General features: G+C 42.1%; 1 protein-coding gene across 3 annotated transcripts in view; it reads right to left on the bottom strand.

Moving 5' to 3' along the window:
• LOC120746115 (receptor tyrosine-protein kinase erbB-4-like) overlaps window positions 1-26,138 on the bottom strand; it is a 353,488-nt gene extending 327,350 nt beyond the window's left edge. For all 3 annotated transcript variants that reach the window (XM_040051409.1, XM_040051411.1, XM_040051410.1), the window contains exon 1: window positions 25,688-26,138. In XM_040051409.1, coding sequence (XP_039907343.1) covers window positions 25,688-25,754 — 67 coding nt within the window. In that variant the 5' untranslated portion in view covers window positions 25,755-26,138. The remainder of the gene's footprint in view (window positions 1-25,687) is intronic.
• Window positions 26,139-26,600: the final 462 nt, after the last annotated feature.

Here is a 26,600-nt window from a genome sequence, read left to right as displayed (position 1 = left end):
ATGTCATACACTTTGGATTCTAGCCAATCATTTTACCTTTCCAAGGATAGTAGGCGGGCCCAGGTACGTACGTTCTTTTAGAGCAGAGCTACAGATTAAAAATGCCCAAGGCAAAGCGGTCAAAGGCTGGCTGTACTTCACAGCAAAAGATGCAAACTCAGCAGCCTGCAACAAGTGCTTTAAGGTGATACTGTGCAAAGGAGGTAACTGATTCAAGCACCATTTAAGCACCTGCACCATTTCAAAAGTACCGATTTGGCACCGGTATCGGATAAAACCTAAACGATACCCATCCCTATGCTGAACACACGGCAACTACGGAAATGCAAATATGTGCATGTAAACACACAGTCTGCTCCGATATGCATGCTCAAATGTCACTGATAAAAAGGTGACTGAGAGATCAACAGAGGGGAAAGAGAAGAAAAAAAACACACTACAAGAATCAAAGACTTACATTTACCTCCAAGAAAAATGGCACTCGAGCTATTATGAACCCATCATGCAGGAAACAATGCAGGAAATCACACTACACCTGACATGACATTTAGACTGTGGAACTCAATCTGAAGCGAACAACAGCATCTGGGGAAAAAAAAAAAAAGAGGCAGTTGGGGTGGTGGCGGGTGCAGGGGATGTTGGCATGATGGTGCCAGGGCTGTATTTAATTAGGAGACAAACATGTGGTATTTAAATGGTAAATTAGCGGTCTGCTGTGAATTGGCCACACTGGTCCAAGCTATGACGGAGACAATGTTTTGGCGCTCCCGGGATGGTCACGCATGCAAACGTGCACATGACACACACACACACACGTGTGTGAAAAACAGAACGACACACCCTGCTGAGCAAAGCCATAAAACCACACACTTAATTATGCTCTTAATTAAGCCTGGAGCTCAAAAGGCTAACAACACGCACTATACGGACGACCGCACGGCAGGTTTTAAGAGCTCGTGCGCTTCTGTGCAAATTAATGGCATGCTTCTGATTAGCATGTGTGTGATATGTGTGTGTGCATGATTTATTATCGTGATTCATTTGCGGACACATGTGCGACTCCATTTGGACAAATTAAAATGTGTGTCGCATGCATTAAAAGCTTCCCTCAATTTGCTAGTCTTGGGTTCTTTTTAGGAAGGCAGTTCCAATAATAAACTCCACTCAAACTTTAAGCTTTGTTTCAACCGCCTTCTTAAGTTCCCTGCAGTATATTTTGTTTTAATGAACTTTGTTAATGCCTGTTTCTGCTTATTATTGCGCTCCCTATAAGGTGAACACCATATTGTGGAGTCCCTCGGTCTTGTCCAGCCGCTTGCCGCCTTGTCCGCGCTGAGCATGTGTTGTGATGCAAATGAGGCCCGCTGCCTGCGCGCAGCAACACCACTTTTTAATTGAACCTTTTGATCTGTGGCTAATTCCACTAATTAGCAGCACTATTTTCCCAACAGAATGTGTTTTTCTGCTGTGCGAAGTGTGTGTTTGAGCGCGTGCAGGTTTGCGTGTATAAGGTTTTGTTTTTTTTGCTAACTACCCACCAAGACAATTGCCGGCTGGCATTTAAAAGGCCTTCTGAAATGAATAAATAAATAAATAAATGAAAAAAGCAAATCTCCTTTCTTAATCTGAGGCGTAGAAGAGACAGGTGCGCTGTTAAAGGTAATAACGTTACATAAGAACAGCACAGATGCTCATTATACAGGCACACACAGGCAAATGAGCAGTAAGTGTTTTATGCGCCAGTATAGTTTTATATCAGCGTTGTAGTCTCATAGCATCTGAGTGTGTTGGAAGCAACTGTGAATCTGTGCTGATATGAACGCAGCTGCAGTCTGCCACTGAATGCAGTTTATACACTCGGTGTTAAATGATGATTAGCTTTAATTTGGGCCTTCATGTGCTAAATTATGTCTTATATACACTATATGTGCGCAGCAACAGCCTACAAAACGCTATGTGTGTATACACAAGCACCCCCATCTGCAAACAACACAACCCCATATGAAGTTGTTGCTCTTCTTCTCACTGCTCAGGCAGCTGTCTTCAAATACTGAGGAGTTTTCAGAAGGAATGTTCCCTACCTAATATCTTTAAGTATCACAGCTTGCTGATCACAGCGGATGGCAGCTGTCACGGCATTTACAGGAAAATCCAAATGGAGATTTAGCAAAGGTGCAAAAGCACAAATGAAGATGTTAATAGAGCTATTTGAAACTGCTTCTATAGCTTGGGTGTATGGAAGATATTTTTGTAATGTCATTCAATGCAATGGTGGCTTTAAAGCCACACATTTACTGTTTTTGCCATTAACATCTTATTTTTTCAGGGCCAAGAGTGACCATCTTTGGGTTAGAGGGTGGAATGCTAGGTGTATCTGATATCCCCCTGTTTGTGTCGTGCTTGCGTCATCATAATAACAATGCAACACGACGTTGCAACTGACCTGTCATGTTGTTGTGATGTCGTAGCTTTGTATTGTGGGGGAAAAAAAGAAGAAAATGCCTTTGTTTATATCAAACTCTCTTAATATAATGAATATATTATCCTGTTAGGTTTGCGGTTAGCCACATTTTAGTTACTTATGCTTTTCCCAGTTTGCAATAGCATTAGCTAACCTTTATACTAATGCTAACTGAATGCTAACACCATCATGGAGATATCAGATCATGTGGGGGTGCTATCTGAGATAGAGTTTTATTTGAAATTAGCACAGACTTTTTGCTCAGTTTGTTAAAATAATGCAGAGATATAGCTAATTGTTGTTTTAACATTTTAGTATCTATTCTTACTTATCATGTTTGTTCTTTATAACAGCCACAAAAAAATTACACCATCAGCATTTAGATTGACTGCCTAATTTTTTTTTTTTTCGTTTCCTGGTTCTGTCGCAGATCTCTTCCTGTTAAAAGGGAGTTTTTCCTTCCCACTGTCACAAATTACTATCTCATAGTTATTTGGTCACCTGATTCTTGGGGTTTTCACTCTATTGTTGTAAGGTCTTTCCCTACACCATAAAGCACCTTGAGGTGAATGTTGTTGTTATTTGGTGCTATATAAATAAAATCCAATTGAACTAAACTGAAATGCTGCTATCAGCCTGCCACTGGGTTTGAATTGTCCCACACTAAATTTACAGCACAGAGAAAGTACGTCAGCAAACAAACCCAGAAGTGCTTCATTATGACTCACTGATGATTAAGCGAATCTAGCAATTAATAGTTAGAGCACAATAATTGAAAATTTAAATTCTCTGTGTACCGTAGCTTGTTGGTTACTGATTGGTTCTGAACTAAAACCTAGAGAGAATGCTACTAGCTAAATTCCTAAACAATTAATTTCAGTTAATTAAGTGAATTAATTGGTTTCAATTAATTACCTTCACCTTCTTTATAGTTATCTTGAAGGGAGAAATCAGCTATGAAGGCCAAAACGGTGCTAACGTGTTAATGAGCTAACCGCGCTAACAGGTTGACGCTGTGCAGCCCCACCCACCGGGTGATCCGTGTTAACTCGCTAACGGACATTTGCCGCATTAATGCGGTTATGCCGTTATGGTTTCTAACAAGATTAACACTGACAGCACTAGTTTGTACAATGTCTAAATATATGTTTCCTGCATGCTCACTACTCTGTCACTTGGCAAGAAGTCATGTTTTTTGTTGTTTAATACCAAAATCTCACAATCGTCACAATTGAGCCCGACCCAACGTTAGCTTTTGACGAATATATCGGTAATGACATCAGCATTTATAAATGTCAATAAAAGAACATTTAAAAAGTAAAGAAGAGACAGGAGAAACACCCTTCAGCCATGTTATGAGTGCAGCTTCTTCCCACAACCCCACAAATACAACAACTGAGTGAAAACGTCACACAGGGTGTAAACGAGTCCACCAGCTGTTGTGACACTAAAACAAGATCATTTTAAATGTTACTGTGTTTATCATAAGGAATCAGAAAAGCTGCACATAGCATATGTTAGTGAAATCTGTTATTGTTTCGTGTTGCAGAAAGAAAAAGAAATATTGTCCAATATATCAGATCTTTAAATCACCAAACACCAGTATCAGTTGTAAAACTGCAGCAGTCAGGCTCTATTATCACCACAACTTTATTTGTGCCAAAAACAATATCACGTTGCAGGCTTTGGAATCTTATTGGTAATTTCAATTAATCAATCAAATGGTAGAGTTTTTTAAAATTTGATATTTTTTTAGTTTGACTTGCCATTGTAGTAAAATATAAAAGTGACGCCAAGACAGGTACTATGTGCACAAAATTTGTCCCACATTTTTACGCTCCAGCTCTTCAAAGGTTCCATCTGCAAAAAAATCTGACACTGCGTGTCAAAATAATTAATTACTTCATCCTTTCAAAGCAGCAAACACTTTAAAATAAGGTGTAGAGTTTAAAAATGAATGTTATCTAATTTCAGGGCTGCACACTGTGTGTTTGTGTGTGTGTGTTTCCACACTTACATATCTCCTACTTTATTCTGCATTGTCGCGGGTTCTTTGTGAAGCTGCCCTGATAACTAGGCACCCCCACTGCCTCCCTCCCCTAGATAGCCGATTACGGCAGCCCTCCCACTGATAAAACTGGGTTCTTGCATCACCATCTTTTACAAAGCTTCGTTAGTGCCTCCCTCCCTTCTCCCTTTTAACTAGGTATACTTTCAGGATAGCGAGTGCAATGCTGCAGATATAAAACTTCTGCAGGTGCTTCTTCTGTGGGAATACAAATCAGCGGGGAAATAATGGTAAAATAAACCAAAGCTTAGAGGTTATAAAAGGCCCATATTAACTTGATATGCTAACAGTTGGGATGTGCGTCAGAAATTTAACACCCCCATAATGTTTTCCTAGAAGAGCTGCCTTTCACTTTTATTTTCCCATTTGTCTTCGATGGGACTTTATGCTGTCTCTGGTGGCATGTATACAGTTAAAGGAGCCGCCGAGTTCATCTCGCTCGCCAAGGGATTGGAGGAGTGCAAATGTGGTATCTCGTATGTTTGATGTCACACAACAAAGAGCGTTCAGCCTGGAAGCAGCGTGCTGCGAAACAGCAACAGCAGCACAGTTACAAACTTAGAATGCCATGTCAGCTTTCGGCACTGCTGACTTTCCCTCCTCCTCTCTCGTTCTCTCTCATGCCACTCAAAAACTTCCAGGCAGCGAAAATGAGACGGAGAGATGCGGGAGATGATATCTGTCAGAAGACGAGATTCAGAAAGAAAAGGGGAAGAAAGCGACTTATAGTCTGTCCTTCCCGTGTCAGCCTCAGCAGGCCTAGTCGCGTCTTGCTTACGTGTCCTCCAATCACCCCTCTAAACAAGTGCCAAAGCTTGATTACAATCTCAAAAGTGGCAGAAACACTCAAGACAATAATTATGTCTGTTTTCCCTGTGGCACTTGAAAAATCACTTGAACGTGGCGGTGGCAACTCACCATCTACTCTGCCTTCATTGTTGGTTCAAGAACGAAAAGCCCAACTGGGACCAACAATCAGTACACAATTGTGTTGTGTATGCACTGTGATTGGTCAGACGCCACTCATTTACATAATTACCATAATCCATAATCCTTGAGGGTTTTTATTATTGATTACTATATCAGTTCTCCTTCTCTTTAGCGCAGTTACCTTTCCTCTGCATTGGCGTTGAAAACAAGTGCACATGGTTATATAAGAGCTCTAACAGTCATACTATGTAGGGTTAGATATATTGGCTTGCCATTTTATCTAGCAGACACTGGCCTTTTATTAAATATCAGATATCAGCCCGTCAGTGTCCTCTATCACAAAAATGATGGATGTTATTCCCCAGCCACCGCTGCAGTATAAAGAAAGTGTGCACAGCCTGCAATGCGGCTGTATTTTCACTGGTATTCTGTATTAGTTGGACTCGGCTAAATCTCCACTTAAATGCACATATGGTGGGTCGCCTTTCAGCAATGTATGCCGATGGTCTGACACGTGTTTTCAAAACTGAGGTCGCGCAAAACTTAAGGAAACTAGAGCACATAAGTTAGTTCTGCTATGACAACCCCACACATTTCAAAAAGCTGCTCACATTGTCTTTACTGAAAGCAGTGTTCAGTATAATTAATTGCTCCCATGCAATCACTAGAGCGTTAATTCAACTTAATTTATTCCACTAGCACAGAATCACAACAGCAGTCATCTTAAGGCTGTTTTTAATTGAAGGTAAAGCGTCGACAATATTTTAAATACAAGTGGAAGGACTGTTCTCCTCAAACCAGGAGGTTGCCTGAGAGCTGAAGGCTCTACCTACCATTCTACTTTCCCAAACCCTTGTCACTACAGGTAAGAGTAGCCTGGCTTCTCATAGCAAAGAGCCCTGCTGGTATGCTATGAGGCATTCAAGGGGTAACTGGGTTATAACTCAGGACTTCACATGTGAAGTGAAGGATTTTAAATTTGGGGCTTGCTTTTGAACCAGAAGAGGACCTTCACCAAACTCAGGACAAATGTCACTTTATACTGTATATTTAAAGTGGACTGTTACACTAATTTCTCACATTTTTATTCTTGTGCTGTACTGCAGTAGCACTGCATGTTTCCAAGTTCAAAATAAACTATATTTATCTTATTGCAGCACCTTTTCCCATTAAGGCAGCTTTTTTCTGATTGGTTGTTGCTCGCAAACAGAAAATGTCAATTGCAGCTAGGTTTAAGGCTCAAGCTATCTATGTACCATACACAATGGAAGTGATTCATAGTTACACAGCTATAGAAAAAAGATTTATATTTGGCTAATTCAAGCGACTGCAAGAAAAATAACTGCTGGTGACGCAAAGTGGGCGGGACTCACATTAAACTTAATGGCAAACGACTGAAGAGACTACCACTTAGTGTCTTCACTTTCCTCAACCCCAACCGGGCGTGGTAGATGGTCGCCCCTCCCTGACCCTGGTTCTGCCGGAGGTCTCTTCCTGTTAAAAAGGGGTTTTTCCTTCCCACTGTTGCCAAGTGTTTGCTAATACTAAAATTTCAATGTAAAAGGTGTGCTTAACCACTAAAACAATCATGTTTCAAAAGGTGCAACTCTACATTTACATAGTTTCATTGCCACTCTGTGATTAGCCTCCACACAATCTACGGGTAACTCCAGTTGGTCTATTAGAAACCAAAGCACCCTGTTTGCCAACAATTTTACTCAGCAACAGCAATCAACTTACCCCAACCACTCACCAACCAGTCACAGAATACACATTGTTCCCCACTGACAGCAACCACTTGCAACAAAGTAGGGAATACTCAGGGCTTAGGTCTCTATGCCTGTGAGACTGGGGCATTAAATGACCAAACTGAAGCTAGAGCCTCTTTATGACATCATACACACAGAAGAGCAGAAAAAAGTGGATATTCAGAGCAGGCTGAAGCATAAGGAATTACTTCCATGTATGCTGACCTCATTATTATTCACTATTGTACCAGTATACATATGACATTTCTTTGTAATTATACTAAACATATTTGCCCAAACCATTAATAACACCCATGGACAAAAAAGCATGTGGGCTAAATTGTCCATATACTCCTGGATACAGTGTCTGATTGCTAATAAAAGATACAAATTATCAGATTTGACAAACACATGACAGTAAGTCCAAGGCAACTAATACTTTAAAACACTGCCATGTTGAGATTAGCGCAGCTCAGGGTAATTAATAACACAAGCTTAGGAGAGCTTAAATTCTATTACCAGAGTCAGGCACTAAAAAAATAAATAAAAGCTGTAATGGTGTGCGTTTGAGCCAAAATACAGGTCACCGCTCATTTTTTTCGCCCTCACACGTTACCAGGTTTTGTTTACAGAGGAAGGTGCTACATTTACCTGTTCCTTCCATTCTGAACAACACTCGCCTTTGGTTAGCCCTAAAAGCACACAAGCCTTCAGTGGAGACGCACACACCTGCACACACAAGCATATGCTCTCACAAACAGGATGTTCCATGCACAAGCACGCCTGAGGTATGTGCACACATGCTAATACTCAGCACAGGTCACACACACAAAGACACACACACACACGCACAGCTGATGCCATTCGGGAGCAGTGGCCTTGAGATGCAGCGCTCTAATTAAGTAAATAAGAGAATCGAAGGGGCAGATGGTCGGAGAAGAAGAAAAGGCAAATAGCCACACTTCCTCCTCTGTCAGTCTGTGTAGCCCACAGGGCTGCAACTGTTTCCTTTCCTCTCACCTAAGCCTTTTCTCCCCCTTTCTTCTGCTTGCTTGCCTTTTCCTGGTAATTCCCTAGAAGAACACACATCACGCTTGCTGTCTTGTTGTTGAGAGCTTCTTTTTCGTCTTTTATTCTTACTATTGCTGTTTCTCTCCCTCTCTGGAGTCTTTGTTTCCATGTGTATGTGTGTCTGTGTGTGCTTACTGTATACCCATGTTACATGTAGCGCAAGTAGATATCTCAGCCCAGAAAGGAAGTGTTGCTTAGCCTGACAGTGCCTGTCTCTAGGTGTGTGCGTATTCTCTGTCTGGCACTTTCACTACAACAACCTTGCCTCACTGTCTTATCTTCACTTCAAAGAAAAAATGTTTTTGCATCAATTCTCTGCTTGCTAGCTCCGTCAAACCGTGACATTTAGTCTGAGAGAAGTAGCTGTGACAGAAATCACTTGCTTACTCTGGGAAGCTTGATGGCCAGTGAAATGACTAAAATGAGTCAACTGCATTCACTTTTTCTACTAAAGTTTGAATCCCTGGCATTTTCATGAAATCACAGCCAATGTTTGATACTTATGTTTTGCATGTTTGTAGGATTTGCTCTGCTAGTTAAGCAATGTATGAACATTCTCCAACCTGCCATTGTCAGTCCAAAACCAGTGATTGCATTATATCCTGAGGTGTGCTTTGCACTTGTGTTTGTTGTCAAAATCAATACAAAATCACCAATTTGGGATATTATGATATATTATATTACAATATTTAGATCAAAGATGACCTGAAAACTCTTAAACAAACAGTTGGTGATAAATTCTAAGAAGGTATAACATGTAGCCAGCGATTGTCTTCATGCATGCTCAATTATCCGGGTAAGTAAATCCCAAAAGTGGAAATGCTACGTCCAGATGAACAGAATCAGCCTTTTGGGATTGATTGGTGGTTTTGGAATAGAGCTAGCAACTTGCTACTTGCTCCTTTAGCAATGGGTTATTGGATAGCTCTACAACTCGGAAAGGTGCCACGTCTCACTACATGCGTTACTCATAGCTATACTCATAGCTTTATCTCTAATATTGCTTTTCCAGCAGTATATCAATGGCTGTGTCCAAGAAAACAAGACAGACTTGTTCGACTCCATTCAATTCAACTGAAGAGAGAGGCAGCCATATGTCATGACCATTTGGGGAGGTGCCCCACCCTACTATACAGCAGCAGCATTTTCCTGTTTATGAAAGAAAAGGAAGAAACAAGTTGTGCATACTTTCTTACATGACATTTTTCTTCTCTGCAAATATTACATTTGCCAGGTACTTCATGACAAACAACACTGAGCAGCAAAATCAGCTGCTTCATCCGTGAGTCCCTGAGCAGCAGTTGAACTCCACCATCACTCACCCCCAACTGATCGTGGCAGATGGCCACCACTCCCTGAGCCTGGTTCTGCTGGAGGTTTCTTCCTATTAAAAGGGAGTTTTTCCTTCCCACCGTCACCAAAGCGCTTGTTCATAGGTCATATGATTGCTGAGGTTTTTCTCTGTGTTCTTTGTATTATTGTAGGGTGTTTGCTGTACAATCCAAAGCACCTTGAGACAGCTGTTGTTGTGAGTTGGCACTATATAAATAAAACTGAATTTAACTGAGTCATGGAATATACCTAGCGGTAAACTATTGATGCCAATTAAAGTCCTAGAGGGCACAAATGAAGTATGTTCAACTGTGGGCCAAGAGCCTCTCTGGAGAAGTAGCTGAATGATATCCAGGACCACCGAAGCATCAACCTGGCCAGACAATATGGAAAACAAGAAACCAGAAGTAGAAGAGAATAGATGGATGGTAAATCCTAACCAAAGCGCATGAAGATAATGAGACCGGCACTGAAAGCTTAAAGATAATCACTAATCAATATGTTAATAAAATAGTCCTGGGAAGATAACAAATAACTCTCTTTCTGCATTAAATAGGCTCATAACTTTTTTTTCCTATATTTAAAGAATATTAAATATTAAAAGTGTTTCCTGACTGGAAAAACTCTAAAAGCTCTCTATAATCCGGCACAAAATGCTATGACGGACCACAATGAGTTTTTGTGAGTGAACCTGTTTGTATGCCCCACTGCCCCCCGGTTGAAACATGATTTTCAAGGGAGTGAAAGCCTTTTGAGAATTCCATTTTCAGGCGGAACAGAGGCTCACAGAGGGCAGCAGCATGACAGTATGAAGTGCTGTCTGAAACGCCGGACGATGAAACCACGTGCGTTTCGACTCCATCTGCCCTCATATTTATCTCTGCTTTTCTAAATGTCTCACTGTCAGTCTTTCATTCACTCTTTGTGCCGACTTCTCTCAGGATTTTCTCACAGTCCTTATCTGCAGGAAGACACATGAATGCATGCAGCTAGAATGGAATTTAATGGACTCACAATGAACCTCGGATATAGAGACATTTCAAGTGTCTGAATAACAGTTTTATTCAAATAAAGCTGATCAATATTTTAATGTATTTTCTCTTTCTTTTATAACTTGGCACTGCTGTGAATTATGCTGCAGATCTTAATGTTTCAAAGTACTATTTGAATAACATAGACAAGGCAATATGTAAGACAAGACAAGCAACTGTAGTGTTTACCTTAGTCTTAAGGTGTTATGGGAGTTGAGAATTTGTTCTGTTTAATCAGAAAACGGTATAGTTTGCTGGAAAACAATTTCACAATCATAATGCTGCTTTTTTCCCTGCCCCCCCCCCCCCAAGTATTATAAAAGGCATAAAAAGTAGTCTAATGGGACAAGGTACAAAACTTTGTACGTTATGAAAAACAACAATGTAGGCTGAAACGCTTTAGATCAGATATGTCTGTGTAGGTTCTCAGTCATCCAGGTCAGTTTGAAGTCTCTGATATGAAGACAGTAAGACTTCTAGGTTCCTGAACATGTTTCACCTCTAATACCAAAGGTACTTCCTCTAGTGGGGTTGTCATTTTGAGGGTTCTGAGAGTCTTTCAACCACCCTGTCATCATGCGAATTGTTGGGGTTACACGAGCCAAGGTTTGAATCCTTTGTGAGACATTGCCCCACCCTGTCACTACATGAGTTATGAAGGGTCACGTGGCCAAAAGTGTGAGTGGGGGTTGAATTCCCCTGGAAGGGATCTCAAGACCACAGTAAAGGTGGTGAATGGATGGTGTCATAGACCACCACCTCTGTTCAATGATAACTGTTCCAGATGAATATACTACAGATGGCCTCCTTCATTCTTTGCTCAAATCAGATCAGTTTTACACAGTGGTTTTATTTCAGTTTCAACCAAGTCACCATGGAATCACTGGGCTGATATTAACGTCTGGTAATAGCTTTTTGCTTATTAATCAGTATCTCATTTATAATAACTGATGTATGAAAATTTCAAAAGTAAATAAGAGACGGAAGAGCGTTGACGATGTATCGTCCCACTAGAAAGTCTTCTGCAGTTTCTGCAGTTGTGTTTGCCACAAACACAACAAAATATTGGCCAATATATCAGAATATCACATTTTTAAATCAACAAATATTGGTACCAGTATGGGTCTTTAAAAATCCCTTATCAGTCAGACTCTGTCCAGCATATCCTGGCAAGTTAGTGTTGATTTCAGCATATAACCATTCAATCTTTACCACATGGTCCCCAACCACATGTAGCTGTCAAAGAGGATTGTGCATAATTAGCTCAACATGACTAATAAAGGAAGCTAAAACTACGCATGCATTATCGTCAGCTTTAGAATATTACGCTTTGATTTTGGCTATTCTTTATCTTGTCTTATGAGTCAATCAACTTAATAAAGAAGCAAAACTAATTCACTGAAGTAATCCTTTAAAAATGAGGCTTCAAGGCCTCTGCGTCACTGAGTGTTAAACACAGTCAAGCAACGATCATTTATACACGTTCTTTGATCAAATTTAGCCGATTTGGTGAGGTTTATTCTTGGAAATTTCTGTTACAGTGTAGTTGAGCCAAGTATAAGATACAAAAACACAGGCTTCTTTTGTTAGAAGGAATGCTTCATAGTATTATGTCTATATTTCCAAAAAACTCTTCTGTCATTGTGGTGCACGTTTTTAAAAAATATCCAGCCCTTCTTCATTTCTAAGTCACCAGAAGTCCAATAATGTCAGAAAAGATACAACAAGTTCAGTTCAGTTTTCTTCTAGGGCTGAAGTTTTTGTAGATTTGTAGATCCATTTGGAGACATGTTTTTCAAATTTTACTATTCACAAAACAGGGTAAAAATATAAACACATAGATAAAGCTTTTGCCATCTTTTGCTTTTCCTTAGATACACATGTGACCCCATTAGCATCATCCATGGGTACAGAACAAAACAGTGACACATCCCACTGATCATGACACACTTCACAATTACACAGTGGATGCCGGACAAACACACACACACACATACACACACACACACACACACGCGCACGCATACACAGTAAGAGCCTGTGTGGCCCTGGCTGATTAATTGGGGCGTTCAGCGGCGGTGATAGCTGTGCTCCTCAGAGACAGCACACTGCCTCTCTCACTCCACCTTAACCTCTGCTGGACACACACACACACACACACACACACACACACACACACACACACATACATACTGTAACCACACAAACACACATGATTCATCTCCCTTGTCGGCCGAAATTAGACCACCTCTCTTGCTTTCTCCCTCTGTTAACCCATCTTGCAAATGACCCTCCATCAGCTCACGTTCACCTTGCCGAGAGCGATGGCGTTCTTGCCGCAGAGCAACTGGTTAAAAGTTGCGACGCGGGGGAGCAATCAGGTGTGCGCCTCTGTGTGTGTTTCTGCCTCTCAGCTGCAGACAAATTAATGAACCGGCGCACAAAACCGTAGAAATGCACAAACAGATTCTTATAAATGCACTCATTCCAGCGCTCCCTCATCTTTCTTACTGCTGAAGGTGACTCGCCTCCACACACACACATATAAACACACACACAGCCACGGCTTCTCCTCCACGAGTTTTATGTACCTTTAAACCCCGCCAAAGGAGCGGCCATATTTCTACTGGACTGCAAGGTGACTTCAGAGGAAAAAAAAAATGTGGGGAGGGTGGGGGTAATGAGCATAAAAAGAACAAGTGGCAACAGAGAGAGAGTCTCCACCTCTGGTCAGGGTATTGTTTCACGACGACCGACCCACAGTGCCTCCTCCATTGTCTCCCCATCATCCTCTCATGCTCCCTCCTTATCTGTCCTTAGAGAATTTCCATCTCTTTTACCTACGCTTTGTCTTGCTTTGTCTCTCTTTGCTCTCAAACACACACTCCCCTGAACAGACACACACCTCCACCTTTTCTCTCTTCCTCTCTATTCCCACCCTCCCCAGTCAGCTGTCATGCCTGCCACTTTCTCGTGCCCACTCATTTATTACAGGTCAGCATCGCGGGCGGGGCCATTTAGAAAGGACAGTGTGCCCCATCTGAGCACGCAACCTCTAACTCGTACAAAACGCTGTACATAAACAACCGTAAACACACGTGGAGAACTAACGGGTGCACAACCATGCATGCTTGCAGATCACAGTTGGCAAACACCAACAGCACAAAATCTCAGCATGGATACTTAGTGACTACAAACAATTCCTAGCAGAAATTGGTCATGAAATAAATTCAAACTGAAATTAACTCAACTTTTTTTAGTTAAATCTTCATAACTTGAATGTGGAAAATAGGTCATTCTGAGGGAATTCTATCAATTATTCTACTTTTAGTGGCCTGAAACATAAAATCAGCAAATCAGAACCACTTTAGGAGGCAAATTCAAATCAAAGCTTACCCCACAGAAACTACACACCTACCAACAAAAAGTACACAAAATGGCTCAGTCGGACTAGGTAAGGTAAGAAATGTTAGAAATCTTCCCCTCAATTGGAAAAAAATTGGTGGTTGCCCAGTGATTGCTGATTTGTGGCGACCAGCTCATTGGCCAGAGGTCGACCATGCAACAGCCTCACCCTCTGGTTGATCACTTGGAATCGCGAGATGATTGCACACCTGGTGGGAGGTAACCTATTTCCAAATAGTCATGGTCTGACTCATTCATTGGATTGGATTGGATTGGCAAAAGGTCTCCGATAGATTGGCAAAGGTTTGCAAATAACTGATGTCTAATTTCTAAAAGTAGACTAACACGCTGAACTCACCCTGAGCTAGTGTGTACCAGTAAACACAACTCATCCGCAACGCATCTCTTTACAATAGGGGACTCAACTCAACTGGTTGTATGCCTATGTAAAAGTTAGGTTGCAGAGCGCGTCTGTCATTTTGCAGTTAAATTGCAGGAGGATCTATAAGGTTCAGCCTGGAGTCCGTAGTTAATGTGAATTTCAGCATATGTGGACAGCAAAAAATTGCAGTTTTCATTGATTTATCAGTGCAAATCTAAATTTTTACAAATTACATTCAATTGCAGACTGATTCTGATTGACTGCAAGTGGTTGCAGACCCGGTCGCCGTTTTCAAAGCAACCACTGCAAACAAAAAACAGATGACAAGCTCAGTGTAAATTGCACAACCACCCGTTTCACTAGTGTGGCTGTAACATTTCTAAAATCTTCAATACTTCAATTCTTACATTTTTATTTGCATAAATATGTTCAGACTAACGACAACAGTTTTGTGCCGTACTACTAGTAACTAGAGGGTTTACTCCGAACTTTCTAAGGCACATTTATTACCCTCAACAACCGCCGTCTTAACTACGTAGCAGATAAGAAGGGGCCAACAACCAGTTTTCAGCAATGAGAATGCTAGCAAGCTAGCGGTGCAAAGTTTTTGAGGATTATTTGGTGTTTATTTGTACTAAAATATCATCGACACCATACAAGAATACAGTGCGTGTTGTCAAAAGCTCAACAGGTTATAATGCAGCTAGTCCGTCATTTATGCTCGAACGTTGATCCTTCATGATACAACGACAACCAAGACGTGTCCAATCATCCCCAAATAATATCTCACATTTTTTGACATTTTTAAATAGTTTTATTGTACTGTACTAAAACAAAAAGACGCATATTGTGGAAAATTGTTGGCAAACACTAAGGTAATTTTTTTTTTGCTCACCCTTACCATAAAAATCACACATTTAGACCGTATTCTAAATTCATCTCTAAAATCAGGTCTTAACTCTAAAACGTTTCTGTATGTCGTGAAAAAATTTGAGCTAGCCAAAACACTCCACCAATCTCAAAATTTCATCACTCTGATGGACAGGAGCTCAAACTGTTTTTTGGGTTTTTTTTGTTGTTAATTTTTGTTTAAAAAATGAAGCACTGCAATAAAGAGCCAAAAAACTGCTGTAGGGACTGGCACTTGTAAAGACTTTACAAACCCTGCGTTCATTTCAAATGTACAGTGAAGTGCACACACACCGCAGCTGCCTGCTTCCATAATTCTGCCCTTAACAAAAGAACACAGCTTGTTTCCGTGGTTTGAACACATTTTTAATCCTGCAGAATTAGCAGAACACAAGACGAAGTCGCGGAGAGCAGCGCTCGTGTAGATCTGAGTTTGCGTCCTTTAAATAGCAGAGCAACATCTTACCGATATTAAATTTTAATCCTTGTAAATGATGCCTTTCTCTGCCACGCTGACAACTGGGGGAAAAAAACAATAATCTCTTGTTTTCTTTTCTCTTTTAATTGTGGGCAAATATTCAGAAAGCAACCGAGGCAGAGAGAGATACAGACAGACTCTGGCAGGAACAGCCTGATAGACACAAAGTCGCACATGCCTAAGCATACAGAGTATCAATCGCACACACACACTCATGCGCACACATGGCCTAATACACACTCTCATAGCGCCAGACAGATTAAGGCCTGATTAAGGCGGGTGTCGCATAAAAGTCTTGGAACAGTAAATATCCTTAATTTGTAGTGTAATTAAACAGATTAGCTGCCGTGAATATCTTACTAGGGATTAGCTCACACACAATACACCAGGCGGGGTTGATTACACACAAACACACGCACACAGACACACAACACTGTGTGAACTAATGATAAACATCCAAAATAGCTAAGTTTTCAACTAGACTGAAATAAAAATATGACACAGAGTTAACGTGCGTATAAATGTGTGTGTGTGTGCAGTCACACAGAAAAGGGGGGGGGGGGGGGGGCACAATGAAGGTAATGACAAAAATCTACAGGTCGTGGTTGAATTGTCAGGTCGACACATGCACAGATGAGGGATTAGAGACCAGTGATCATTTCTCTTCTTACAGACTTTCATTAAAACTGAAGCCTTTGTCAAGGTTATGGTGGCGGGGGGGGGGTCTATTGTGATTCTAATGCCCTCTATTGTGCTGCGCTGAGAGACAGAACAGAAAGCAAAGGGAAGCAAGTGAAAGAAGGCAAAGGAACTAAAAAGAAAAAGCTCAGACAAACTCGTTTGTGAAAGACGGAGTCGATGGCACTTGATCCTGCTTCACCAAAGAAGTGCTGCCAATCAAAGGAAGCTGAACACTGTCCCACTTCCTGTGTTGGCCCCATGCCTGAGCACAGCGCTGCAAATATAAATTCAACACTTGTATACACAAGCCCAAATACACAAATAGATGCATATGCACACATACGTATTTGTGCAGCTCACGCACTGATTCCATATAAGCTTTAACTCAGAACCACAGGCCTTCCCAAAACCTAAACCTCATGACAGAAAACACTCTAATATTATCCATAAAGCTTCTGGACTTTGTGCTAATCACCACTGTGAATGTAATGCTTGTGCTATAGCGGCAAAGAGATAATTTTTACCTGCAGGTACCATGTTTCAGGAACAACTCTGCTTATGTAGTTCACTATTATATTTTTTGGGTTCCCTGTCAGTTCAATATGATCTTAGCAATGCCTTTCCCATTCAAGGAAAAATAAAACAAGACTTACTGCTAACTTAAACATCAAGATGAGATGGAAAATGTTCTATTGACCAGATGTCAATAGCTGTGGTTGCAACATGTGACTTAACTTATTTACTTAAGTTACTATTTTGGACAAATGACATGTAGCGACTAGTCTCGCGAATATCTGGCAACCACCGTTCATGAAGGAAAAATTAGTGCTTCCTGACCACCGTGGTTCCTGGAGGCTGATGGCAGTTGTAGAGAAAATGAATGTTAAACTTCTAGTCACATAGGTCTACAGATCAGGAAAACATATACTCCTCAACCGACTGGCAAAAACCTGGTTGCTTTGGTCACTAGTTGACTGCCATGGTTGCCTATTTTTCATGTCTATCTGCAAATGTGAGCTAACTACTAGCTGAGCAGCAGTAGAACTTGAAAAGTATGATGTAAACTGGAAATTAAAAAGGCTTGCCTTCAAAGTAAATATTGAAAAAAAAGAAAGAAAAAAAACTACCAAGAATGGTAGTCTGCTAGCAAGTTTTCATCCAGAAAGTACTACTAACTAATTTGGGGAAGGACATTGTTTTCCAAAGGAACTAGTGGCTGGATCATATCCATTATGGTGGAAAACTCTTGGGCAATGTGCACATGATGTCACATGAGAAACCTCAATAGAAGTCTAGGCGAAAATAATTTTCTATCTTGACCACCCTAAACACTTTGCTGCTGAGTTTATGGTCATAGTTACTGGTTTTGGTCACACTGATTTAAAAAAAAAAAAAGCCACTGAGCCTGCAGCTTCAATCAGACCTATCCCCACTCGTCACAGCTGTTTGTTTTTTTTTTTCAACCAAGCTAGCGATGCTGGAGTCGAGGCTTCAAAACTGGACCAGTCGGCGACATCACAGTAACTAGATTAATCTTGCATACTGTGTATGTAAGTGAGGCAATCACCATAGAATACTCACAAGTTAAAAGGCCCTAATGAAACAAGACAAAACAAAAATTTTCATAGCCTAAAACAAAACAAATGGTCTCTACAGCTAATTTCCTCCTTCATAAGCTAGTCAAGCTCAGTGTTTTAACAAATTAAATTAAATATTATAAGTGCCTAAAATGATCATTATTAGATGTGTAGCTACTTTAGCTAGCAGGTCGATGTTGACAAAGGAACAGTGTTGCCAACTTAGCGAGTTTGTTACTATATTTAGTGAGTTTTCAGACCCCCTTAGCGACTTTTTTTTCTAAAAAGCGACTAGCAACAACTCTAGCGACTTTTTCTGGTGTTATTGGAGACTCGTTTATGACGACCTATTGACGTGAAAGCGCGTATCGCTTTTACTCTCAACAAGCAGCGGGTGCTGCCATGGGCATCTCGCTTGTGCCAAAGCGCTCACGGGCGGAGGATAGTCCTCCCCCAGCTTCTATCAGGGCAGGAGATGTTCGCATCTATGCGTCCAAACTGCAAATGAATCGCGCATGAGCGAAGCCGCTGCTCCCACACCTACTGTAACGCAGTCAGTTCTTCTTTTACTATTATGTTGTTTTGTGGATCACAAGGTTTAAAACTACTTATAAACACACACACACACAAAGTAACTCCACCAGAGCGCCTATTTCGGGTCACTTTTGCCGGTCCAAGCCCAAAAAAAGGAATAGGGTTGGAACTGTGACATTAAAAAAAAAAATTGCTAAAAGAAATTTAATTTGTAGTTCTGAATAAACTCTAAATGCAGGACATTTTTTATCTCACTTTATGTATCTTCCACGATGTTATTTTTCTCTCCTACAATGTAGGTTACAATTACATTAGCATGACCAATTATGCAAATTAGGCAATGACGTCATTTAGTGACTTCTAGCGACTTTTAGGACAGCCAATAGCGATTTTCCTTACTGAGGAGTTGGCAACACTGCAAAGGAAGCTCTAGCCAATAGCTGTCTGCTAGGGTTCACCTAAACATTACATGCCATAGCTAGTGATCACGTTTGCTAGCATTAGCTGATAAGTTATCACAGTTTGGTTACTTCTGGCTCCAGAAACTAAACCGGTGGGTCAGGTCACAATGGCTAGATCTGCAATTTCATCAGCTAGATGCTAAAGAAGTCATTTTGCTTACTGGTTGTGTAAGCATAGTGGCTAACTGTGTTAGCAGCTAGCTGTATTAGCTAAACAGTCTTTAAAAAAATCTTTAATATTAAGTTTTTAAAGCTAACCCTAACCGAGACTAAGATGAGCAATTACTGAAATACTTGACACAAAATTAAACCCATTTAAACCCTTGCGAGTCTCCGATTGCACACAGAGAGACGCATACACACATGTAAGTGACAGTTTGAGTGGTGTGTGAAGGAGCTGCCGACAGCATGTTGTCCATGAAACAAATTGGGTGTCGTAATTAAAGCTGGAAAAAAATGAGCTGTTTTCCATTCTCCCTGTGTGCTCGATGACAGCCCTGCGCGCGCACACACACACACACACACACACACACACACACACGACTAATGAAAAACAGAAGGAGGAGAGAGAGTGTGTGAGTGATTTTTGAGAAAGAAGCAGAGTAAGAAAGAGTGAGGAAAGGCGAGGAAATAAAAAAGAAGCTGTTAATAAAATGTGGAAAGAAAAGCAGAAGCGAAGGGAAGTGAAAGAGACACACAATGAGCGATGCTAATGAATGAGAGCAGGATGGAGACAAGGTGTGCGCGAGGGGAGAAGAGGAGACGAAGGGATTTGGAAACGGAGGAAAAGGAAAGGAGATGACAAATGTGCCGGACAGAAAGTGGAAGAGAGGTAATGAAATAAAGGACAAAGTAAAGGAGGTTGTGCAAGCCAATCCACACTGCTCGGCAAGATCAGTGTGTATTTGCGATGCTCGATAGTGTGTGTGAATTCGGGTTTTGTGTATGTGTGTGTGTAGGAAGCCCCTCAGACGCAGGATGGAGGCATTTGTCTCTGAGTGGAATTACAAGTGGCGGGTTGAACAAACCCTCCAGTGGTCTAGAAGAAACAGAAGAGGAAAGGAAAAAAAAGATTCCTCTGTCTTTCCTGTCTTTTCTTTTCCTGGGCCATGCTTCACTCAGTGTGTGTGTATGTGTGTTTGTATATGAGAAAGGGAAAGAAAGAAATCAGAACCACCCAACTCCAAAACTACATTGAGTGAGAAAATACAGCTGCCTTCCGCTTTAAAACACACAGCTCACAATGTCGCAGAATCAAAATGCATGCAAAAACGTAAAGAGTGCGTGGACGCGCTGATGTTTACAGTAAATCCTTCTGTGTTTTCGGGCGAGACTTAAGTCTTCCTAAAAAGGCGGGGGGGACATCTGTGCCAGGCTTCGATTGGCCAATCTAACTCACACTAGGAGTTGGCACCGGATGGCTCGGCACAACCAAAGCCAGCCCTGCTCATCATTAGGAAGCACAAGCACGGGGGGTGGTGATGGAGGGAGGGGGTTCAAAAGTCTGTCCTGCCAAACACACAAACACGGCGCCAGAGACGAAGAAGCTTCAGGATGATTACAGAGGCCAATAAAGCCGCTATTTTGCACCCGAGTCTTGGATGTTTTCCCTCCCATGCTGTGCAGTTGTGATTCCGCATGTAAATATTTGGGCGGGACGCAAACTCGAGAAACAGAGGCCCCTCTGTACAGCTGGCGGGCGAACAAAATGCCAAGCAAACGGGCTTGTGACGTCGCCGGATCGCTCTTGAATGCATGGGAAAGAAAAGTAGGAGTCAAAAAGAGATGACTTTTTTTTCCTTTGAAAAAGAGAGCAAGAGAGAGGACAGCGTCATCTTTGTTCGGCCCGTGCAGATAATAATCTGAGTGCTGATTCAGCCGGCGAGTACCATGAGAGGTAGCGCGCTGCTGTCTCAGGCCTTGGAAAAGCGTTCCATCACCCCCATGCATCACATAGTCATTTGTAAGGCTTCCCTTACGGCCCGCTGAGACTGTCCGGTTATGACAGAGGAAGCAAATAACAGCCCACACCTCAATGTCACCCTCGCTGAACTGCGATTATTATTCTTCTGTGCAAACTGCCGTGCGTTATTCCGTCTCTTTCAGCAGAAGACACTGACAAATGCACAGAAACTGTACAGATCTCCATCAGCTCGCACCGGCATATATGACAAACATCCAGCTGAAGCCTGGCACGGGTCGAGCCTGGCAGATATCAAGTTATGATAGCCGTGTTGACTAATTTAGAGCAAGATTGAATTCCTTCACCCCCCTCATCTCTCATGCTGTCAAATAAAGGCCTCGCGGTCTAGACTGATCCTATCAAAAAAAAGCTTAATTAGCTTGTAATAAATTCTCATTTCCGTCAGTCTTCTACAAAGCCTTGGCCAGCTCCGTGTGTGCCAGCTGACAAACGCCCAGTAATTTGATACTGGCATTCAGCGGGTTCCCTTCCCACTGCCCCTTTCTCCCCCTCCGCCATTTCACAGGAGATCTTTAAATGTCACCCAAACACACACACGTGTGAGTGCAGCATTTGTCAGGCACTCTCAAGAGCTGGAGGGATTAAAATGTTTGAGCCATTTGTTTCAGGAAGCAGAGGTAAACAAAAAAAACCAAAAAGAAAGCGGTAGATGAGGATGGTGAGACTACCGGTGTGTGCTTCTTTTCTTAAGGTAACACTGGTAGATATCTGTTGGTAGCACGTGACCATTAAAAGAAGAAGCTGCTTGTGGCTAGGCAGAGATTTACATCAGATGCCCTTCCTGACTCAACCTCAAAGGGGATTTGTGTCTCTGTTTGGAATTGAACCAAGAAGTGAATATGTTAGCCACAACACTAAGGAGTCATCACTTGCTAATATATTTGGTAACCATATTTTTTTCTTAAACGCGGCACGGAAAACTTGATTTCCACCCATTAAATACCTGTAGACGTCATCGATTACTGGAAGGTCCCAGGCGCTTACAACCTGTTAAGTTCTGGGAATCATCTGAAACAAACCCTCACTATCCTGATCCTGATTACCCAGCATTTTGACCTACACGTTAACATCTCAACTGCCAGCTTTTCAATCATAGCAAAACTTTATTTCCTGTCAATTCCTGGCCTACAAATTCCAAACAATCATTAACCTGCACCTCCGCAGCAATGTGCAGTCCCGTTTGCTGACTCAAACACCGCTTTTCATGCAGCGAAATCAAAAGTTGCAAGCCAAAAATTCTCCCTGTCGAGCTCTGCCAAAACAACGTGTTCAAGAGAAAGCCGTCATCTGTGATGTGACATTTTCATGGCACATCTTCTCAAGACACTTAAGAGACTAACTCAGCCGCCCCCATCCTTCAAACAAGTGCAAATCTGACTGAACACACATGACTAACCCTCTTCACAACTACAAGGACAGAGTGTGACTGTTTATTCATGACCTCAGAAAGACAAGTTTGATACAACACCCCCCCTCCAAAAAAAGAAAAAAAATTTTTTTTACAGTGCTTTTTAATGGACATCAGTGGGATGTACGGCTGCACTGACACACTCTTTCACAATCATAGTCCCTGCACTTGGACCAGGTCAGATATCCCAAGTGTGGCACATTCTCTGGGTTTCCAAGTCCTTGAGTGGAAGTCGATTTACTGAAGTCGCACTCTGGTTTTTTGATGGAAGACTTGCTGAATTTGAAAATTCCCAGAATTCTCAAAGGTTTTTTTTTTCCCCTTCTTTTTTATTTCCAGGTGGAAATTAAGTAGATTAATGAATTGATTTATGTATTGCTTCATAGTGTAGTGGTTAGTACGTTTGCCTAACATGTGAAATGTCAGTTGGAGACACTGATTGCAAAATCACATATGCAGATCCAACCGCTCTGGTGACCCCTTTCAAATAAAGGAGCAGCTGAAGGAAGCTTTAATCAATTAGTTTAGTTAATTAGTTCACTATTTCACCAATATATAATTTATGAGGCTGAGCTGAATATTATATTCATGCTTCAGACTGGCTCTGTTAGTCAAACTGATGGCTGGATTAACCAATCGGTAGATGATCTGGTTTTTGCATATTATTCAAATTGCTTTCATACAACACGCCTCATTCACATCATTCTTTTCTACGTGCGATAAATTTGACGAACGCATCAAGAGCAACTCCGGTTTGAGTATACTACCCACGGTAGCTTTTGCATGCACACTGGAGCAGCCGGAGACCGAGCCACCAACCTCACTCTCATGATCTGCTCAGTTCCAGCTTTAGCCTCCTTAACCCTTTTCAAGCTACCAGGACCAGGCTGTATATGTGTTTAAAACCCCAAACTGCATGATGTTCAAACAAGACGGTCAGTATAAGAAGCTCTGACTAAATTAGGTGCAGGTTCAACAGCATCAGTGTGTTTTTTGTGCTTTAATTGCACACAGTCCTGGTTATGGGGACAAAAAGGTACAAATCCTCCTAAGCATCTCTATTAACAGGCTTGCTCCTTCTGACCTCACACCCGGGGAGCTGTAATTGGCTGATTTTGGGGGATGTTCTCTCAGGTGGAAATTTCATGCATTGTCACGCATGCCAGTTTACTTCTTTAGTCTCAAATCACCAGGAACATTAGGGCTGAGAGAAGTCAGCCAAGGCTTTCTTTTTCTTTTCGCCTTCCATGAGTTTAAAATGAGAAAGCTGATCAGGCCCGTTTCCACGTGGTCATCGCTGATCTCTGAATGACTTTTGTGGGTTTCACGTTTGTCTAATTGAAAATGAAAAAGCTCTCTGGCTGTGTGAAAACATCCACGATTGGCACAGATGAGGCGCCCACATAGTTCACAGCGTGTGCACCCCTGTAGACCGGCTGACTGGAAGGACCGCTTCAGACATTTGTCTCGCAGCAGGAGACAGATTCAATCACCATTTTATAAGTGAACATCTTTCGCCTTGACTTACTTCACCCTCGCACGGCTTCACGTGGGATTGATATATGATGTGTGCTGTCATTTTTTTATACCTCCAATAAAGAGGGAGAGAGCGAGAGAGATGGGGGTGGGGCGGTGGGGTAGTTATAGGAAAGAGTGGAAAGACAGCACACTCAGCACTGCTCAATGCACACAAACACAACATTTTCCCCAAGAGGCATAGCTCAGATTCCTAGGCTACAATTTGCATCACAAATATCCCGGAGTGGGAGTGCATGCACGGAGAATAAATAAACCAGCGAGGGTGCCACTTTACTTCCCCATTCATCCCGGGTGTCACCCATCCATCCGCGCATCCACCCTCTCCATCGCCTTGCATCCAAAGATCCACACGGGACTCAGGGAGAGAAAGAGAGAGGTGGTGTGTATGTGCAGAGGCCAAAGAAAAACAGAGCTGTCTTTAGAGGCGGGAAGGGGGAAAAGCATCCCGGAATTTAATTTGGAATCCTTGGAAGTTTGGGGCCAAATTCACCTCTGAACATGAATCTGACAACTTTCCTGTTGTGCCGCCTCATAAGTGCGTTTCTGTTTGTTTTTCCTTGGCTCAGCAGTCTGTGCCAAACACTTGATTGTGTCAACTAAGAGCCCAGATTATGGATCACTTACTGAACTCCAAATAACTGGACAGAATTCCAGAAGAGATATCACACCAAACCAAATCAAATTAGAATTATCGATGAGTAAGCGTGGGAACAAAAACCCATTGGAGAAAAGAAAAAAGTTGAACTTAATGATTTACTTCAAATAAGAGCGCAATCAAATCATGCATCATAAACAAAACATCCCAGCGGGATTTAAAACCTCAGCAAACACCCTACAGGGGCGCCAAAGGAAAGATCTGTCAGAGCACATAAATAAAACACCATTAACTTTACTATAAATTGACTGTCGAGTGTCACTGACGCATCCCATGCCAAAACAGGCACGCTGAAGAAGCATTAAAGTGATTTTCGTCAAGGGACCGACTCCACGGGGGGTCGCGATGATGATGATGAAAGCGAGATGTTTTCCCACTGCCTGTATCGCCCTCAGAATATCTGCTACATCTAAATTATTCAAAGACAGTAAGGAATTAAAAAAAAAACTGTGCCACTGGTGCAGCCCGAGTCTTATATGTAAATATATTAGTCTTCGAGTCTTCTGGGGAATTAAACTGAAACGATGGCGCATTCATTCATACTTAGTGAAGGGATCTAAATAATCGAAATCAGCGCAGATTCGCAGTCTGTTTGATGACAGATGTTTTTTCTTTGTTGGGAGATTTCATTTGATGTTATCGTTTTCGAACCAGCATATCTCGCGTAAAAAAAAGAGAAAAAAAAGAAAACTGTGTTAAAACGACAGAAGAAGGACAGTTTGGGGAGCTTTATTTTATTTTACGCAGAGGCAGTTGAATGACAGTTTCCTGTAGGTGCGAGAGCGATAATTGAAATCAGCACCAGCGTGCCAGGATGTGAACTTGTGTTAAGTTTTGTACCAGAAAGAGTCAGAAACCCGGCGACCTTCAGTTATCGTTTAGTGGAATTATTGCTAAAGTCTCTGCAGGGACAGAAAAGGATCGGCTCTGTTGCTCTTTGGATGTCTCAACTCTCACTTCATCGGTGCTTTTCAAGTCAGACCCTGACCGAATAACGGAGGCGCAGAGACGCGCATCCCCAAAAAGCACTCACCTGATTGCGCCGCACAGGATCCGATCACCGCCAAAGTGACGAGGACGCAAGCTGGGAAGAACTTCATCTTGGGGGGCGGGAAGAAAAAAAGCCTGCTTCTCTTGTTAACTCCCGTAACTCACATGTCCAATTAAGATATCCTCGTTGATCACACGCGTAAAAAAATTAACCAAAAGAGAGAGCGAAAGAGAGAGATAGAGAGAGAGAGGAAGGAAAAAGAAAAAAAATAAAACCCCGTTGGAGTCTTCTTTTGCGCTTCTTGGACACCTGGCACCGTTTCCGTGCGCCGTGGAGAGCTTTTACGCACCGCGTCTCGTTCTGTTTGCGTGTCGGTTCCTACTCCAGTGTTTAGGTCGCTTTCCACCGCGGATACTCTGAGCCATTTACTCCTCACACTGCCATCGCGCCGGTGGCTGGGGGGAGGGAGGAGGAGGATGGGGGGGTGGGTGATGTGCGCGCGTGCGTGTGCGTATGCGTGTGCGTGTCGGGCGTCTGAACACGCCTCCTTTGGAATGACCGACACCTCCTTCGCCCTATTAAGTCCCATCCAAAAGATTTGGAGCGTTTAATACTTTTTTTTTCTTTTGGAAATCCGCCCACACTACTTATCGCCTCTCCCGATTGGCTATTAAGCTCCAACGCTGCCGTCGATACACCTGTTAGGAGCAGGTTTTGTTTTGGTTTCTGTTTGGCTGCTGTGTCGGCCACTGTGCTCTTCGTTATTGCTGGGAAGATAAATTACTTAATATCTGATCCTGCTCATGATGTAGGAAGTAGTTTGTTTAGGGGGGTATAATGTGACAGACAGACAGAAGACATCAGTGGAACACCCCACAGTGTAGTTTCAGCAACACCACGAAAGTTTCCTGCTTCGCCAGCAGGGTCAGCCTCTGCAAATACCCACCGCTACGAG

The sequence above is a fragment of the Simochromis diagramma genome, unplaced genomic scaffold (assembly GCF_900408965.1).
Source record: "Simochromis diagramma unplaced genomic scaffold, fSimDia1.1 OVJJ01000107.1, whole genome shotgun sequence".
Taxonomy (NCBI): Eukaryota; Metazoa; Chordata; class Actinopteri; order Cichliformes; family Cichlidae; genus Simochromis; species Simochromis diagramma.
This window is presented reverse-complemented; position numbering and strand designations above follow the sequence as displayed.